We start from the raw sequence: 17,690 nt of genomic DNA on the forward strand, positions 1-17,690 counted from the left end.
ATTACAAATCTCAAATTGTGAAGTACAGTGGCAAATAAATACATGATGGGTCTTTGTCCTAAACATTATGGAGGGCACTGTAGGCAATGAAACAATTGAAATTCAGAGGAGTACATGTGCTTTGAAAGTAATTTGGTACAGGAAAATATCTGCCAGATTTTATCAGTGGTGAGCTGATTGATTTCAGTGTGATTGCCAGCAACACATTTTAACCAGCTTCAACTTAGAGGCTAGGTTTATGCTTTTTCCCCAACTGCCATCCAATCTGCTGTTGGAAAAATCTATAATGGTTGTTATGTTTGGAAACTAATGGGCTTCACAGTTTGACTACAATTTTTCCCAAATCAACATTCACTGTTTTGGCTGACACACAAGACATGGTCCAAATCGCGTCTGATTTTTAGCAACAGTCAGAACCTTCTTGAGAAACAATATGATCCCCAAAAAAAAAAATTCAGCCAAATCCTGCGATCTTCCCTTACGCTATCCTATAAGAACCCTGTTAGTGAAAAGAGGGGACCTGCATTTATATTGCACCTTTCATACTGTCAGGACAGTGGTCTGAACAACCAGTTCTGAAATATTGCATTTGTTACAGTATTGAGAAAGTCAATTGTGGCTTAGCTAGTATCAACACATAATAGAGATAAATGAACAGTTAATCGGTTTCATGGAATAATATTGTCTCGAGTACTATTTTTTATTCAGATGATGCAAAGATACCTGAGGGACTTCAAAGACTGTTTGGGTTCCAAAAAATCACTGGCTATCAAAAGCCCTTAATCCTTTGTTGGGTTCGGTCCACTAAAGTTTGGTACAGTGAAAAGGTATTTTATTGAAACACGATTCATAGGGGTCTTGATAGGATCGACTTTTGGAAAATCTTTCCTCTTGTGAGAAAATCTGGAACTTAAGTTTAAGTGGAACTTAAAACAGAAAATCTGTTTTAAGATAAGGAGTCACTTTTGAAGACAGAGATGATATTTCTCCTCACACAGGGCCAAGATTCTTTGGAATTCTCCTCCTCAAAGAACAGTCTTTGAATATTTTTAAGGCAGACGCAGGTACGAAAAGCAGTGATAGGTAACTTCAGGTAGGCAACAATGCTGGGTAGAGCAACAATGAAATCAATCACAAACTCATAATATGGTGAAGCAGGATTGAGTGCCAAGTGACAACCTCTTGCTCCTAATTCATATGTTTGAGTGGTAAATTGAATGGAAGGTAAATTAACCAACCTGCACTGGAAAACAATCCACAGCCTGAAGTGTTTTTATCTCATTAATATATCACATTTTTTGGGGGCATATGAAGAGGAGCAGCAAGAGAACACTTTGCATCCTTACCAGATATAGGGATTACCTTCTCTCTGTTGACACAGCTCTTGATAGTGATGTCTCAGTTTTACTGTCAATTGTGCTCGTAGCATTTCTACATCTGGGTGTGGCGGAAGTAGCTCAAATGGAGCACGCTCCTTAATTACTGCATTGGTTGGAATATCAAGGTCCCAGTAAACACTGCAACACAGAATTGTAACCAGTGATTCACAATACATTTATATAATGAGCTGCCTCTTAAATAGCAGTATAATTCATAAAATGAACTCTATTGCCTAGAAGCTGAATTGTACAATGCCGTCTTTTCCAACACATTGCAACTAAAAACCAATGCAATCTCAACGATTTGTGCAGTTCAGAAATAGAATAGAAATAATTTTATTGCCACACAACCAAGGTCGGTGGTATTTGGGTTGCCAGCAGCGGTACAATAATAAAGAACACAACCACATTAAAATTTTACACAAACAGGGAATTTGATCCAGCTGCTTTCACTCGTGATCCACACCAGCACACATTGACTACTTCACAGAATGCGTGCAGAATGGTTCTATTCACTATGCAAAATTATGACAGTTGTGGCAGGTGAATTTGGTCCGTGTTTTTCTATTTCGGCATCATCCGGAAGTGGCGGCGCTGTGATACAGCTGCGGCTCGCAGCTGTATCACCTGATGTAATATATTACACTGACAGTAATACTTGTTAAAATTGAAGCTAATCTTGAGAAGCACTCTAGGACTCTAGACGGTGCTCCGGTGGCTGAGGCGGCAGCGACCTGGATCCGGGGCTCGGCCGCAGGCCAGTGGAGGACAATGTCGGGAGCTCGCAGGTCACAGGCTGGTGCCTGTTTTCCGGAGCACCCGTTGCAACAGCTGCGGGCAGCTTCGACCACCCCCGGGCCGCGGAGCTTGAACCGCGGAACTCACTTACCATCGCCCGGTGGGGTATCGCCTCGGCGCAGAGGGAGAAGAGGAGGGAAGAGACAGTAACTCTAAGACTTTTGCCTCCATCACAGTGAGGAGGTGTTTGGTGAACTCACTGTGGTGGATGTTAATTTGTGTTTATTGTGTTTTGTTATTATTACATGTATGGCTGCAGGCAACAGCATTTCGTTCAGACCGAAAGGTCTGAATGACAAATAAAGGATTCAATTCAATTCTACTTTAGCAACGTTATCGCTCACTCACAGGCAAGCACCTTTCTTACCAGTCTATTCAGGGCAGTTGTGAAATTTAAAGCGTTCCTCGCACAATTGATGCACATATCTGCAGGACACTCTGAAGTTTGTTACTTAGTTATATCACAGCAATATGGATGAACTAACTCCAACCAAGGATGTATCTGGGATGGTTCCACATGGTATAATGAAGGAACTGGTGCAACAAGACACTTATGTGCTCAGAGGGAAGAGTGGAAAATGGGCACGTCAACACATCTCCAAGAGCAGTAAAAATGTCATGCACGCCAGCTCTCTGCACAGTAATGTATACACACCAGTAATTGACCTGAATGATCTTCGGAGGGCCAAGCTAAAGCAATTCTGATCTGAGAGGTTAAGGTCACTTTCACTCTGTATTTCCTGGCCTTTGGATCATGCCAGAGAACAGCATCCATACCATTTATCCGGGGGGGGGGGGGGGGGGGGGGGGGGGGGGGGGTACACTACTGTATTAAGGAGGTTATTGATCCCCTGCAGTTTTGAACACATTCTTTAGCAAAAACCAGTTCGATGAGCAGAAACCAAATTTATGTAATTTCCTTTTGTCTTTCATTATAATGGACTTATAGAGCACAGAAACAGGCCCTTCAGCCCAACTTGTGTCTGCTGTGCTTGCTTGATGTTCTGTACAATTCTACATGGAGATGTGTGCAAGTGGTAAAAGGTGGTTAAGGGGAGGGGATATGCGCAGATGGTAGTAGAAGCTGTCTGGATATACTATCAGGCTCAACCTGACTGACCACAAATTCGACTCATTCCACTCCATGTGCTCTGCTTGGCCTTAAAAGCACACATCCAAAGCTGGAGCTGCAGTGAATGATTCACCTCCCGACTCCTCAAGACCTTTCCAAAGTATGTTAGGAGTGTGATGGAATACTCCTCGTTTGCAGAGATGACGGACGTGTCAAAACACAAAGCCATCCAGGACAAAGCAGCTCCTTTGACTGGCACCCCATCTATCACCCAGAATATATATTTCATTCACCAGTGCATAATAGCTGCAGCGTTTACTGTCTCCAAAGTAGGGTTGCTTTCTGATTAACTGATTAATTGAAATTGAAACGCATTCATTCTTGGCAAATTTAACTTTATTTTTCAAATGTAAACCTACTTTAGACTGTCATGAGGTAAGAAGTCAAAAAACATGATATCAACGGTTTCATCACTCATCTTGTGCGCAACTTTGTGACAAAGAGGTCAGCAGCACTCAAACATCTTTCCGACTCAACTAAGCTAAGAGGAATTGTCATGAGTGCTCTGTACACCTTTTCAAGTGTGCGTGGGTGTTTCAACATGCTTTCCAGGACTACCATTTCTCACCTCAATATCTTCAAAATGGCTAGCATGTTTGAAAATGACCCTATTGGCGCCAGCTTCTTGGCATTCTTTCTGAAGAGAAACGCATCAAGCTCTTTTGATTTACTTTGCTGCTGCAGTGGTCTCAACTTGATCATTATCTTCTTCACCATTGTCATCATATAATTCAACTTTGAGAACAGCCACATGTAAATGTCTCTTGCAATTTTGGCAAGATCATTTGTTGGTGGGAATGCAAGTCAAGAGTTCCAGGCTGAGTCATAACACATTGATCAGTTTCGTCCTTTTTCAGCAGGCATTCAACCATCGATTCATATCGTCCCAGTGCCAAAGAGCTTGTCAGTGTGATGTCAATTGAGACGCATGTCACGCTGATTTCTCTTTGAGGACCATGCGCCTAAATTGAATGAAAAGCGGTCCCCAGATTCCAGTATTTCCTTCAATTCCTGCTCCATTTCTTCCCGGATTTTTGTTCCAAACTTCAAGATCATATCACAAATTCCTTCTCTCGTACTTGGGATGGTCAGCCATTTTTTATGTCAACACTTTTGGCCTAAGTAGCAAACCTACAATAGCAAACTCAAGGGTTTCTATTGATTTCTGCTTGAAATGCGGAAGAATTGTTCCCGGAATTATGCCGGATGGAATGCCAACTGATTTGTTTGGACATTGGGTCAACTTTAACGACATGTTTGTGTTCCAGATGATATTTGAATGATAACAGGAATGGCTCATATTTGAAAGCTGTTTCGCAACATTTGCACTTCACAAAATTCCTATTGTGTTTCTTCACAAGAAAGTTGCGCTAAACGTCCGACTTCTTGCCTTGAAAATCAATAGTTATCCGACATCTTGCTGTTCAAAATTTTCTGAATGCATTTTACTGATTATGTTTACATTTTTGCTTAGCTTTTCAGGATAAACTGGCTGCAAAGTCACCATTTTTTTTAACAAAACAAGGAATTCTCGTATCTTCCTGGGGGGCAGTGTTAGCTGTGAGGAGGATGCTAGGAGACTGCAAGGTGACTTGGATAGGCTGGATGAGTGGGCAAATGTTTGGCAGATGCAGTATAATATGGATAAATGTGAGGTTATCCATTTTGGTGGCAAAAACAGGAAAGCAGACTATTATCTAAATGGTGGCCGATTAGGAAAAGGGGAGATGCAGCGAGACCTGGGTGTCATGGTACACCAGTCATTGAAAGTAGGCATGCAGGTGCAGCAGGCAGTGAAGAAAGCAAACGGTATGTTAGCTTTCATAGCAAAAGGATTTGAGTATAGGTGCAGGGAGGTTCTACTGCAGTTGTACAGGGTCTTGGTGAGACCACACCTGGAGTATTGCGTACAGTTTTGGTCTCCAAATCTGAGGAAGGACATTATTGCCATAGAGGGAGTGCAGAGAAGGTTCACCAGACTGATTCCTGGGATGTCAGGACTGTCTTATGAAGAAAGACTGGATAGACTTGGTTTATACTCTCTAGAATTTAGGAGATTGAGAGGGGATCTTATAGAAACTTACAAAATTCTTAAGGGGTTGGACAGGCTAGATGCAGGAAGATTGTTCCCGATGTTGGGGAAGTCCAGGACAAGGGGTCACAGCTTAAGGATAAGGGGGAAATCCTTTAAAACCGAGATGAGAAAAACTTTTTTCACACAGAGAGTGGTGAATCTCTGGAACTCTCTGCCACAGAGGGTAGTTGAGGCCAGTTCATTGGCTATATTTAAGAGGGAGTTAGATGTGGCCCTTGTGGCTAAGGGGATCAGAGGGTATGGAGAGAAGGCAGGTACGGGATACTGAGTTGGATGATCAGCCATGATCATATTGAATGGCGGTGCAGGCTCGAAGGGCCGAATGGCCTACTCCTGCACCTAATTTCTATGTTTCTATGTTTCTTATTCTAGTACTAGCTTTAGAGAGGAGAGAGTTTAGAAATGTAATCACTTTAATCAATGATGACTTTCATGAATTATTTTTTGAAAAACATATTAATCAGAGCAGCCTCACTCCACAGCACGCTGCAAATACTTATCCATATTATTCCAGCAGCGCCTCCCAAACCCATAACCTCTTGAGATTGCAGATATTTGATGGTCACAGATATTCATCACTGTGCATTTCATCTATATAATTAATTTTAAAGCAATCAGCACATATCAGATTTCCAGCAATTTCTCGGTTCTGCAGTTCACAATTCCTGTATTTTCTTTTTTTTCTCCCCTGCCCTCATTGATTTCTCTCTACTTGCACTTCTCTAGACAGATCGTCAGTGATTAACAAGTATTCATTATTCTGCCTTACATGGCTTCTAGTTTTTATGTCACCTAGACAGTCTTGGCATCCATGATCAACCCATTTATTCCCTCGCCCTCTCTTCAATCTAAATAATGTTTGGTTTCCCATTTTGAGTGTTCTGATGTAAATCTATCAACCTGAATCGCTTCCCTTTCCATATAGGATGGCAAATCAGCTAAGAGTCAGCAGCATTTTCCATTTCCAGGTTTCCAGCATTTGTAATCTTTTTGCTTTTTGATTACAGGTGTAATACCCCTGACTTGCATTATTTGTTGACTTGTCTCAGACTGCACCCTCGGAGATTACCAATCTTGGATACAGATTCCTGATATCTTGAATAAAGTTCAGGCTTCACTAAAGCACCAATGTGAATGAATTGTTTGCTGGTAGTTTTATGATATGAATACTTCCACCCAATATCTTTGCAGAACAGCAAATCTGCCAAGGTCAGTTGGAGCTCCCAGTTGCTAACCATTATATCTCCCTTCCCATTCTGACCCTTTTGTCCTTGGCCTCCTCCATTGCCAAAGGCCACATACAAATTGGAAGAACAGCACCAGATATTCCCCTTGGGCATCTTATAATTATATGAGCATTGAATGCTCCAAGTAATACCCCAAACTTTCTATTTACCCAGCCCCCACCCCATTACGTAAGCATTTCTCCCACCATGTTCCACCACCATAGTCACCCTGCTCCTTTCGCCTCTTCCACATGCCCATATCCCATCCCCGAGTCCCATGTTTCCCTTTTATCTGCCTCTTTCTCCACCTCTTGTCTCCTTCCACCCATTTTCCTCCCTCCGGCTTTACATTTCATTCCTCCTTTCCGTTACTTATCCAACACCCTTTTGTCTCCTTTTCACCTCTAGATCACCTATCTGTCAATCACCCCCCCCCCCCCCCACCATTATCCACCTATCACTTACCAGGCTTTGCCCCACCCCCACACCTCTGTTCTACCTTTCTTCCCCCTACTCTTTCAGTCTAAGGAATGGACCCGGCTCGAAACATCATCTTTCATTTCCCTCCACAGATGCTGCCTGAACCAGTGAGTTAATCCAGTATAGGCTGTGGGCTGAGGATCAAAAATGTATCTAGTAATCCATTTTCGTGACCCACGTCTCGGAACTACATGGAATTTTGCCCAGATTTAGATTAAATATAATTGAGAAGGAAGTCATAACTCGTCAGTGCCAAAAGTTGCACATTAATTAATTAAACTAATTAGAAAATGAGATTGGAAAAGTAAGCGCCATCTAGTGTCCAATGCCCATATTACACCATGGGGAGCCTATTTCCGTGTTGCAGTCTATTTAAACTATATATTATTATACCATCTGTATATGACTTGTGAATATGACTGTAATCATATATAATTATGTATAATTGTATGCCATAAAAATAATATAATAAATATAATTATGAGGTTTTTTTTGAATGAACTGCCGCAGAGGTCCTCTTGAACCAGCCTAATTAATAGGTCAGGGCAGTTCTTCTGGGTTCCCCGTTTACTGAACCCCACTGACTGCTAGTGTGCAGAGTGGGGGAAAATGCCTAACCCTAACCCTAACTCGCCCCCCTCCCAGAGCTGCCCAAGGCTGGAGCTGGAACCACTTTGGGACCGGCTGCGGGCCCCGTACTGTGGCCCCGCAGCGCGTCCATCTCGGCCAGCATGCCCTTCTGGTGGTGGCGATGGAGGGGGGGCGCCGGCTACATCAGACCGCCCGCTCACTGCTACACCGGAGCAGCCCGACCGACTTCTCGCAGCACTCACCGGAGGCCCGGCCCAACCCTCACCTCCTGGCGGCGGCCCGGCCCAACCCGCACCTCCTGGCGGAGGCCCGGCCCAACGCTCACCACCGACGGCCCGACCGACAGATTGACTAACAAACAGACTGACCCTAATCCTAACCCTAGCTCTACGTTTGTTATGTATCATTTTTATTTACCAGTACACATTATAACATTATAAAGATAAATCAAATGAAAAACTAAATTATCAGCAAGGTTAGCATTATCTTTATCCTTGGAAACCTTGTTATTGCTATTGATGTCATGAGGAGGCAGCCATGATCCCAGCGTCCTCGCTGCCTAGCAACCATAAAACAAAGCGCAGGATTGGCCAATTTGCGTCTGACCTCAATGTCAAACGTGCATTGATTGGGCAATTACTACTCAGAAAATTTGAGGTTTTTCTCATATTTCTTAAAAATGTGCAGGTTTTGTTCTTGATGAGTTTCAGGTATGATTTATATAATATTTTTACACAATATGTTAAAAGTTCAGGTAGTTCTGTTAGTTGGGCCACAAAACTAAACGAAAAAGCTCCTCGGCCCACAGCCTAGTAGTAAAATGGAGACAAAGGAACTATAGATGCTGGAATCTTGAACAAGACATTAAACGCTTTGACAAAAAAAACTCACAGTACCTCCGGCATTATGTTGTTTAGTCTCCAGCTTCAACAGGTTTATAAAAAGCTTGGATTTGGATTTGCGTGCTGATACCATCTAACTTTGAGTGCAATACTCCTATGCTTGTATTTGAGTATGAATATTTCTCCTGCTTAGATCTATGTATCAATACCAACTGGATAGGATTTAAATACCAATACTAACGGACTACGTAACAGTACCATCGAGTATAGTTCTGTGCATTAATAGCTTTAATACTTCCAGAGATTCCACCTTGCTTGCTGCCTACTTACGCTGTTGGACGGACAGATGCAGGTGTATGAACAGCTGATGACGAGGATGAGGATGAGGACGAGGACGATGACAATGCCGCTGCTGATGTCGCTGTTGATGTCGCTGCCGATGTAGCTGCTGCTGCCGGTGTAGCTGCTGCTGCCGATGTAGCTGCTGCTGCCAGTGCTGGTGCCGCTGCCGGTGCTGGTGCCGCTGCCGGCGCTGGTGCCGCTGCCGGCGCTGGTGCCGGTGCCGGCGCTGGTGCCGGCGCTGGTGCCAGTGGCACCAATGATGAAGGCGCAGGTTGGGGTTTCTCATCAGATGATTTGGATCCACTTGTTCGGGATATAGGTGTGCTTGGAGCACCAGAAGCAATGGGAGAAATAGGAATTGTCGGAGTTGTCGCAGTTAAGGAGGCATCTGTCTGTAAGAAGAGTAATGAGAATAAAAACATATTCAACAATGTTAGTTACGAAATCAACCTACGTTAAAACTGAAGGGAAATATGGACACAATGCAAGTTCATCTAAAGTTACGCAACCACTGTTTTCTTTTGTTGGAAGCAAGGGTGAAATTGCTCCCCAACAAGTGTCAAATTGGCAGCAACTTAAATGTCTTTACTAATTTTACCCCAACTCAAGTGCTGCCAAAAAGTCTATAAAAAGGCTTGTCAAACAAATTCACTAAAACCAAATGCCTTCTAGCTGCAAACAGTCCTCATGCCTCAACTGGAAAATACCTCAAATCTCCTGTTATTTTACCTTTCTATATTTGTGTTGATAATTTCTGTTTCAAAATTAATTAGACAGACAGTCAGACAAACAGACGGACAGAGAGAGAGAGACAGAGAGATAGGGAGATAGACAAAATAGGCCTTGTGACACAGGGAGGCAAGGCAAGGCAAGGCAAGTTTATTTGTATAGCACCTTTCAACAACAAGGTAATTCAAAGTGCTTTACATAAAACATTTAAAGCATTTGAAAGAAACACATATAAAATGACATTTAGATGTAAAACGATTATTAGATTATTCAGATAAAATAATTACAAAATTAAAAGCAATCAAATAAAATATTTAAAATAGAATAAAACCAGGAATAGAAGTTACAGTGCAGTATAGGTAATTAATAAATTGTATTGTTTACTGAAAGGCAGCGGCAAACAGAAAAGTCTTCACTCTAGATTTAAAAGAGCTGAGAGTTGCAGCAGACCTGCAGTTTTCTGGGAGTTTGTTCCAGATATGTGGTGCATAAAAACTAAATGCTGCCTCTCCATGTTTAGTTCTGACTCTGGCGACACAGAGCAGACCTGTCCCAGACGATCTGAGAGGTCTGGGTGGTTCGTAGCTAAGCAGAAGATCAGAAATGTATTTTGGCCCTAAACCATTCGATGCTTTGTAAACCAACAGTAGTATTTTGAAGTCAATTCTTTGACAGACAGGAAGCCAGTGTAAAGACCTCAGAACTGGAGTAATGTGATCTACTTTTTTGGTCTTAGTGAGGACTCGAGCAGCAGCGTTCTGAATTAACTGCAGCTGTCTGATCGACTTTTTAGGGAGACCTGTAAAGACACTGTTACAGTAGTCGAGCCTGCTGAAGATAAATGCATGGACAGGTTTTTCCAAATCCTGCTGAGACATAAGTCCTTTAATCCTTGATATATTCTTTAGGTGATAGTAGGCTGACTTTGTGACTGTTTTTATGTAGCTGTTGAAGTTCAGGTCTGAGTCCATGACTACTCCTAAGTTTCTGGCTTGGTTTGTTGTTTTTAGCATTACCATTTGAAGCTGGGTGCTAACTTTTAATCGTTCTTCCTTGGCTCCAAAAACAATTATTTCAGTTTTTTCTTTGTTAAATTGGAGAAAATTCTGGTTCATCCAATCGTTGATTTGCTCAATGCATCTACTCAGTGCTTGTATTGGACTATAGTCTCCTAGTGATATTGTTATGTAGATTTGTGTGTCATCTGCGTAACTATGGTAACATATTTTGATGTTTTTCATGATCTGAGCCAGTGGAAGCATGTAGATGTTAAACAGAAGAGGCCCCAGAATGGAGCCCTGGGGAACTCCACATGTAATTTTTGCACGCTCGGATGTGTAATTACCTATAGACACAAAGTAGTCCCTGTCCTTCAAGTAGGATTCAAACCATTTTAATGCTGTGCCCGAAAGTCCCACCCAGTTTTCCAGACGGTCTAGTAATATGTTGTGATCGACTGTGTCGAATGCAGCACTGAGATCTAGTAATACTAAGACTGAAATTTTGCCATTGTCTGTGTTTAAGTGAATGTCATTGAAGACCTTAACAAGAGCCGTCTTGGTGCTGTGGTGTGGTCTAAATCATAGAAACATAGAAATTAGGTGCAGGAGTAGGCCATTCGGCCCTTCACTGACTGGAAGACATCAAAACAGCTGTTCATTAACATGAAATTGTTCAGCTGCTTAAAAACAGCTTTTTCAATGATTTTACTGAGAAATGGGAGGTTTGATATTGGTCTGTAATTGTTCAGTAGTGAAGTGTCTAAGTTCTTCTTTTTTAAGAGAGGCTTGATAACAGCAGTTTTCAGGGCCTGTGGGAAGACACCTGAGAGAAGGGACGTGTTTACAATCTGTAGAAGGTCTGAGGTCATGCAGTTTGATACACCTTTGAAAAGGCCTGTTGGTAGAATATCGAGGCAGCAGGAGGAGGATTTCAAATGTTGTATAATGTCCTCCAAGGTTTTATGGTTAATAACATAAAATTGTGTCATGGTATTTGAATTGATTATAAGTGGACACATGGACAACACATGTCCTGCACCTGATGTGGAGGCACTGACTGCTTGCCTAATTTTCTGAATTTTGTCAGTGAAGAAGGAGGCAAATTCATTACAGGCCCTTGTGGAAAGCAGTTCAGGGGTTACTGACACAGGAGGGTTTGTTAGCCTGTCGACAGTAGTAAACAAGGCCCGTGCATTATTATTGTTTTTGGCAATGATGTCAGAGAAGAAGGATTGCCTTGCATTTCTCAGTTCCAAGTTGTAGATTCGAAGTCTTTCTTTATAGATGTAATAGTGAACCTGGAGATTTGTTTTCCGCCACCTACGTTCAGCTTTCCGACACTCTCTTTTTTCAATTTTTACCAATGTGGCGTTTCTCCATGGAGACTTCTTTTTGCCAGGGACCACTTTCATAGAAACATAGAAATTAGGTGCAGGAGTAGGCCATTCGGCCCTTCGAGCCTGCACCGCCATTCAATATGATCATGGCAGATCATCCAACTCAGTATCCCGTACCTGCCTTCTCTCCATACCCTCTGATCCCCTTAGCCACAAGGGCCACATCTAACTCCCTCTTAAATATAGCCAATGAACTGGCCTCGACTACCCTCTGTGGCAGAGAGTTCCAGAGATTCACCACGCTCTGTGTGAAAAAAGTTCTTCGCATCTCGGTTTTAAAGGATTTCCCCCTTATCCTTAAGCTGTGACCCCTTGTCCTGGACTTCCCCAACATCGGGAGCAATCTTCCTGCATCTAGCCTGTCCAACCCCTTAAGAATTTTATAAGTTTCTATAAGATCCCCTCTCAATCTCCTAAATTCTAAAGAGTATAAACCAAGTCTATCCAGTCTTTCTTCATAAGACAGTCCTGACATCCCAGGAATCAGTCTGGTGAACCTTCTCTGCACTCCCTCTAGGGCAATAATGTCCTTCCTCAGATTTGGAGACCAAAACTGTACGCAATACTCCAGGTGTGGTCTCACCAAGACCCTGTACAACTGCAGTAGAACCTCCCTGCTCCTATACTCAAATCCTTTTGCTATGAAAGCTAACATACCATTCACTTTCTTCACTGCCTGCTGCACCTGCATGCCATCGGGTCCGGTGACCCGCGCCACTCCACCCCCCTCCAGCAACCCACAGCCGTCGCCTTACCTGGAGCCTGGACTCTGCACTGGGCCTGCAGCCTCCACGCTGCTTACTCCCACTCTCCTGGACTTAACTCCACTGGGTCCTAGCGCCCGTCTGCCCAGCCTTGCTAACCTCAGTGGCTGCTCCACTGACCTTCCCCATCCCCCCCCAACCATGTCACCCCCGCTCTTCCCCACCCACATTACAGCCCTCTCTCCCCCCCACCCCCTGACCACCCACCACTCCTCCAACACCCACAACCACCCCCCCCCCCACACATCGCCCCGTCCCCAGTCTACCCACCTGCCTTCCTCTGGCCCCAACTCCCACCCCTGCCGGGTGTTCACCATCCCCCCCGACCTTCCCCTCTCCCCCACCCAACGGTCTGTCCTCAGAAGAGGTCTTACCTTTGTCCCCCTCCGTCCCCATCTCAATGAGTTCCGCGCCCACCATGACTTGGAGCGCTTCTACCGTCGTCTCCGCCTCACAGCGCACTTCCATGGGAAGGAGTCCCCGCCCCCCAATGATGACCCCTTTTCCCGTCTCCAACGCACCCCCTCCTCGTGGAATCCCCCTCATAAAGTCCCGGCTCTGGAACTCTTTATTCAGAACTGCCGCCGCGACGTCAACCGCCTCAACTTCTCCACTCCCCTGTCTCACTCTAATCTTTCCCCCTCTGAACGCACTGCCATTGCACCACTCCGCAAAAACCCAGATTGGGTCATCAAACCAGCCGACAAGGGAGGTGCCGTGGTAGTCTGGCGCGTCGATCTCTACAAAGCTGAGGCCACTAGCCAACTCTCGGACACCTCCTCCTACTTACCTTTGGACCATGACCCCACTGACGAGCACCAGGCCACCATTTCTAGCACCATCACCGACTTCATCAATTTCCACGCCCTGCCCGACCAAGCTTCCAACCTCATCGTTCCCCAGCCCCGCACGGCCCGTTTTTACCTTCTCCCCAAAATCCACAAACCCGGCTCTCCCGGCAGACCCATTGTCTCTGCGTGTTCGTGCCCCACCGAACTCATCTCCACATACCTTGACTCCATCCTATCCCCCTTGGTCAAATCCCTCCCCACCTATGTTCTAGACACCTCAGACACTCTCCGCCGCCTCCACGCATTCCACTCTCTGGGCCCTCACCCCCTCAACTTCACCATGGATGTCCGGTCACTCTACACCTCCATCCCCCACCAGGATGGCCTCGGAGCCCTCCGGTTCTTCCTCGACCAGAGGAGCAACCTATACCCAGCCACTGACACTCTCCTCCGCTTAGCGGAGTTGGTCCTCACCCTCAACAACTTTACATTTGACTCCTCCCATTTCCTCCAAACACAAGGCGTAGCTATGGGCACACGCATGGGCCCCAGCTACGCCTGCCTCTTTGTCGGGTACGTTGAACAATCCTTGTTCGAGACGTACCAGGGCCCCATCCCCGACCTCTACCTCCGTTACATTGACGACTGCTTTGGGGCCACCTCCTGCACCTACACACAACTGACTGACTTCATCTACTTCACCACCAACTTCCATCCGGCACTCCAATACACCTGGACGATTTCCGACACTTCCCTACCATTCCTTGACCTCACCATCTCCATCGCAGGGGACAGACTCCTGACCGACATACATTACAAACCCACTGACTCACATGGCTATCTGGACTACACGTCTTCCCACCCTGCCCCCTGTAAAGACTCCATCCCCTACTCCCAATTCCTCCGCCTACGCCGCATCTGTTCCCAGGATGAGACATTGCATACCAGGGCATCGGAAATGTCCTCGTTCTTCAGGGAACGGGGATTCCCCTCCGCCACCATAGATGAGGCTCACACCAGGGTCTCATCCATACCCCGTAACACTGCTCTCTCTCCCCATCCCCGCACTCGCAACAAGGGCAGAGTCCCTCTGGTCCTCACCTTTCACCCCACCAGCCGGCAAATACAACACATAATCCTCCGCCATTTCCGCCACCTCCAACGTGACCCCACCACTCGCCACATCTTCCCATCTCCCCCCATGTCTGCCTTCCGCAAAAAACGCTCCCTCCGCAACTCCCTCGTCAATTCTTCCCTTCCCTCCCGCACCAACCCCTCCCCGGGCACTTTCCGTTGCAACCGCAAGAAATGAAACACCTGTCCCTTCACCTCCCCCCTCGACTCCATTCAAGGACCCAAGCAGTCGTTCCAGGTGCGACAAAGGTTCACCTGTATCTCCTCCAACCTCATCTACTGCATCCGCTGCTCCAGATGTCAGCTGATTTACATCGGGGAGACCAAGCGTAGGTTAGGCGATCGTTTCGCCGAACACCTCCGCTCAGTCCGCAATAACCTACCTGAACTCCCGGTGGCTCAGCACTTCAACTCCCCCTCCCATTCCCAATCCGACCTCTCTGTCCTGGGTCTCCTCCATTGCCAGAGTGAGCAACATGGGAAATTGGAGGAACAGCACCTCATATTCCGTCTGGGGACCTTGCGTCCGTATGGCATTAACATTGAATTCTCCCAATTTTGCTAGCCCTTGCTGTCTCCTCCCCTTCCTTAACCCTCTAGCTGTCTCCTCCCACCCTCCCATCCGCCCGCCCTCGGGCTCCTCCTCCTCCTCCCCTTTTCCTTCTTTCTCCCCCCCCCACCCCCCATCAGTCTGAATAAGGGTTTCGGCCCAAAACGTCGCCTATTTCCTTCGCTCCATAGATGCTGCTGCACCCGCTGAGTTTCCCCAGCAATTTTGTGTACCCTGCCTACTTTCAATGACTGGTGTACCATGACACCCAGGTCTCGCTGCATCTCCCCTTTTCCAAGTCGGCCACCATTTAGATAATAGTCTGCTTTCCTGTTTTTGCCACCAAAATGGATAACCTCACATTTATCCACATTATACTGCATCTGCCAAACATTTGCCCATTCACCCAGCCTATCCAAGTCACCTTGCAGTCTCCTAGCATCCTCCTCACAGCTAACACTGCCCCCCAGCTTAGTGTCATCCACAAACTTGGGAGATATTGCCTTCAATTCCCTCATCCAGATCATTAATATATATTGTAAATAGCTGGGGTCCCAGCACTGAGCCTTGCGGTACCCCACTAGTCACTGCCTGCCATTGTGAAAAGGACCCGTTTACTCCTACTCTTTGCTTCCAGTTTGCCAGCCAGTTCTCTATCCACATCAATACTGAACCCGCAATGCCGTGTGCTTTAAGTTTGTATACTAATCTCTTATGTGGGACCTTGTCGAAAGCCTTCTGGAAGTCCAGATACACCACATCCACTGGTTCTCCCCTATCCACGCTACTAGTTACATCCTCGAAAAATTCTATAAGATTCGTCAGACATGATTTACCTTTTGTAAATCCATGCTGACTTTGTCCAATGATTTCACCATTTTCCAAATGTGCTGCTATCCCATCTTTAATAGTTGACTCTAGTAGTTTCCCCACTACCGATGTTAGACTAACTGGTCTGTAATTCCCCGTTTTCTCTCTCCCTCCCTTCTTAAAAAGTGGGGTTACGTTTGCTACCCGCCAATCCTCAGGAACTACTCCAGAATCTAAAGAGTTTTGAAAGATTATTACTAATGCATCCACTATTTCTGGAGCTACTTCCTTAAGTACTCTGGGATGCAGCCTATCTGGCCCTGGGGATTTATCGGCCTTTAATCCATTCAATTTACCCAACACCACTTCCCGGCTAACCTGGATTTCACTCAATTCCTCCAACTCCTTTGACCCGCGGTCCCACTGCTATTTCCGGCAGATTATTTATGTTTTCCTTAGTGAAGACGGAACCAAAGTAGTTATTCAATTGGTCCGCCATATCCTTGTTCCCCATGATCAACTCACCTGTTTCTGACTGCAAGGGACCTACATTTGTTTTAACTAATCTCTTTCTTTTCACATATCTATAAAAACTTTTGCAGTCAGTTTTTATGTTCCCTGCCAGTTTTCTTTCATAATCTATTTTTCCTTTCCTAATTAAGCCCTTTGTCCTCCTCTGCTGGTCTCTGAATTTCTCCCAGTCCTGCTTTTTCTGGCTAATTTGTACGCATCATCCTTCGCTTTGATACTATCCCTGATTTCCCTTGTTATCCACGGATGTACTACCTTCCCTGATTTATTCTTTTGCCAAACTGGGATGAACAATTTTTGTAGTTCATCCATGCAGTCTTTAAATGTCTTCCATTGCATATCCACCGTCAACCCTTTTAGAATTAATTGCCAGTCAATCTTGGCCAATCACGTCTCATACCCTCAAAGTTACCTTTCTTTAAGTTCAGAACCATTGTTTCTGAATTAACAATGTCACTCTCCATCCTGATGAAGAACTCAACCATATTATGGTCACTCTTGCCCAAGGGGGCACGTACAACAAGACTGCTAACTAACCCTTCCTCGTTACTCAATACCCAGTCTAAAATAGCCTGCTCTCTCGTTGGTTCCTCTACATGTTGATTTAGATAACTATCCCGCATACATTCCAAGAAATCCTCTTCCTCAGCACCCCTGCCAATTTGATTCACCCAATCTATATGTAGATTGAAGTCATCCATTATAACGGTTTTGCCTTTGTCGCACGCATTTCTAATTTCCTGTTTGATACCATCTCCAACTTCACTACTACTGTTAGGTGGCCTGTACACAACACCCACCAGCGTTTTCTGCCCCTTAGTGTTTCGCAGCTCTACCCATACCGATTCCACATCCTCCAAACTAATGTCCTCCCTTTCCATTGCGTTAATCTCCTCTAATCAGCAACGCTACCCCACCTCCTTTTCCTTTCTCTCTATCCCTCCTGAATATTGAATACCCCTGGATGTTCAGCTCCCAGCCTTGGTCACCCTGGAGCCATGTCTCCGTGATCCCAACTATATCATAGTCATTAATAGCTATCTGCACATTCAACTCATCCACCTTATTACGAATGCTCCTTGCATTGAGACACGAAGC

The 17,690-nt window shown here is 45.1% G+C and overlaps 1 protein-coding gene across 10 annotated transcripts in view; it reads right to left on the reverse strand.

Moving 5' to 3' along the window:
* pcif1 (phosphorylated CTD interacting factor 1) overlaps nucleotides 1–17,690 on the reverse strand; it is a 106,106-nt gene that overhangs the window by 40,445 nt on the left and 47,971 nt on the right. For 9 of the 10 annotated variants that reach the window (XR_004415479.1, XR_004415480.1, XM_033041964.1 and 6 more), the window contains 2 exons: nucleotides 8,874–9,277; nucleotides 1,363–1,517 (listed from right to left, as the gene is read on the reverse strand). Coding sequence is in view for 8 of the 10 variants with exons in the window: in XM_033041964.1 (XP_032897855.1) it covers nucleotides 1,363–1,517; nucleotides 8,874–9,277 (559 nt within the window). In the remaining 2 variants the exon portion in view is untranslated. The remainder of the gene's footprint in view (nucleotides 1–1,362; nucleotides 1,518–8,873; nucleotides 9,278–17,690) is intronic. The other variant, XM_033041960.1, reaches the window with a different exon arrangement.

Source organism: Amblyraja radiata, chromosome 23 (genome assembly GCF_010909765.2).
Source record: "Amblyraja radiata isolate CabotCenter1 chromosome 23, sAmbRad1.1.pri, whole genome shotgun sequence".
NCBI classification, from domain to species: Eukaryota; Metazoa; Chordata; class Chondrichthyes; order Rajiformes; family Rajidae; genus Amblyraja; species Amblyraja radiata.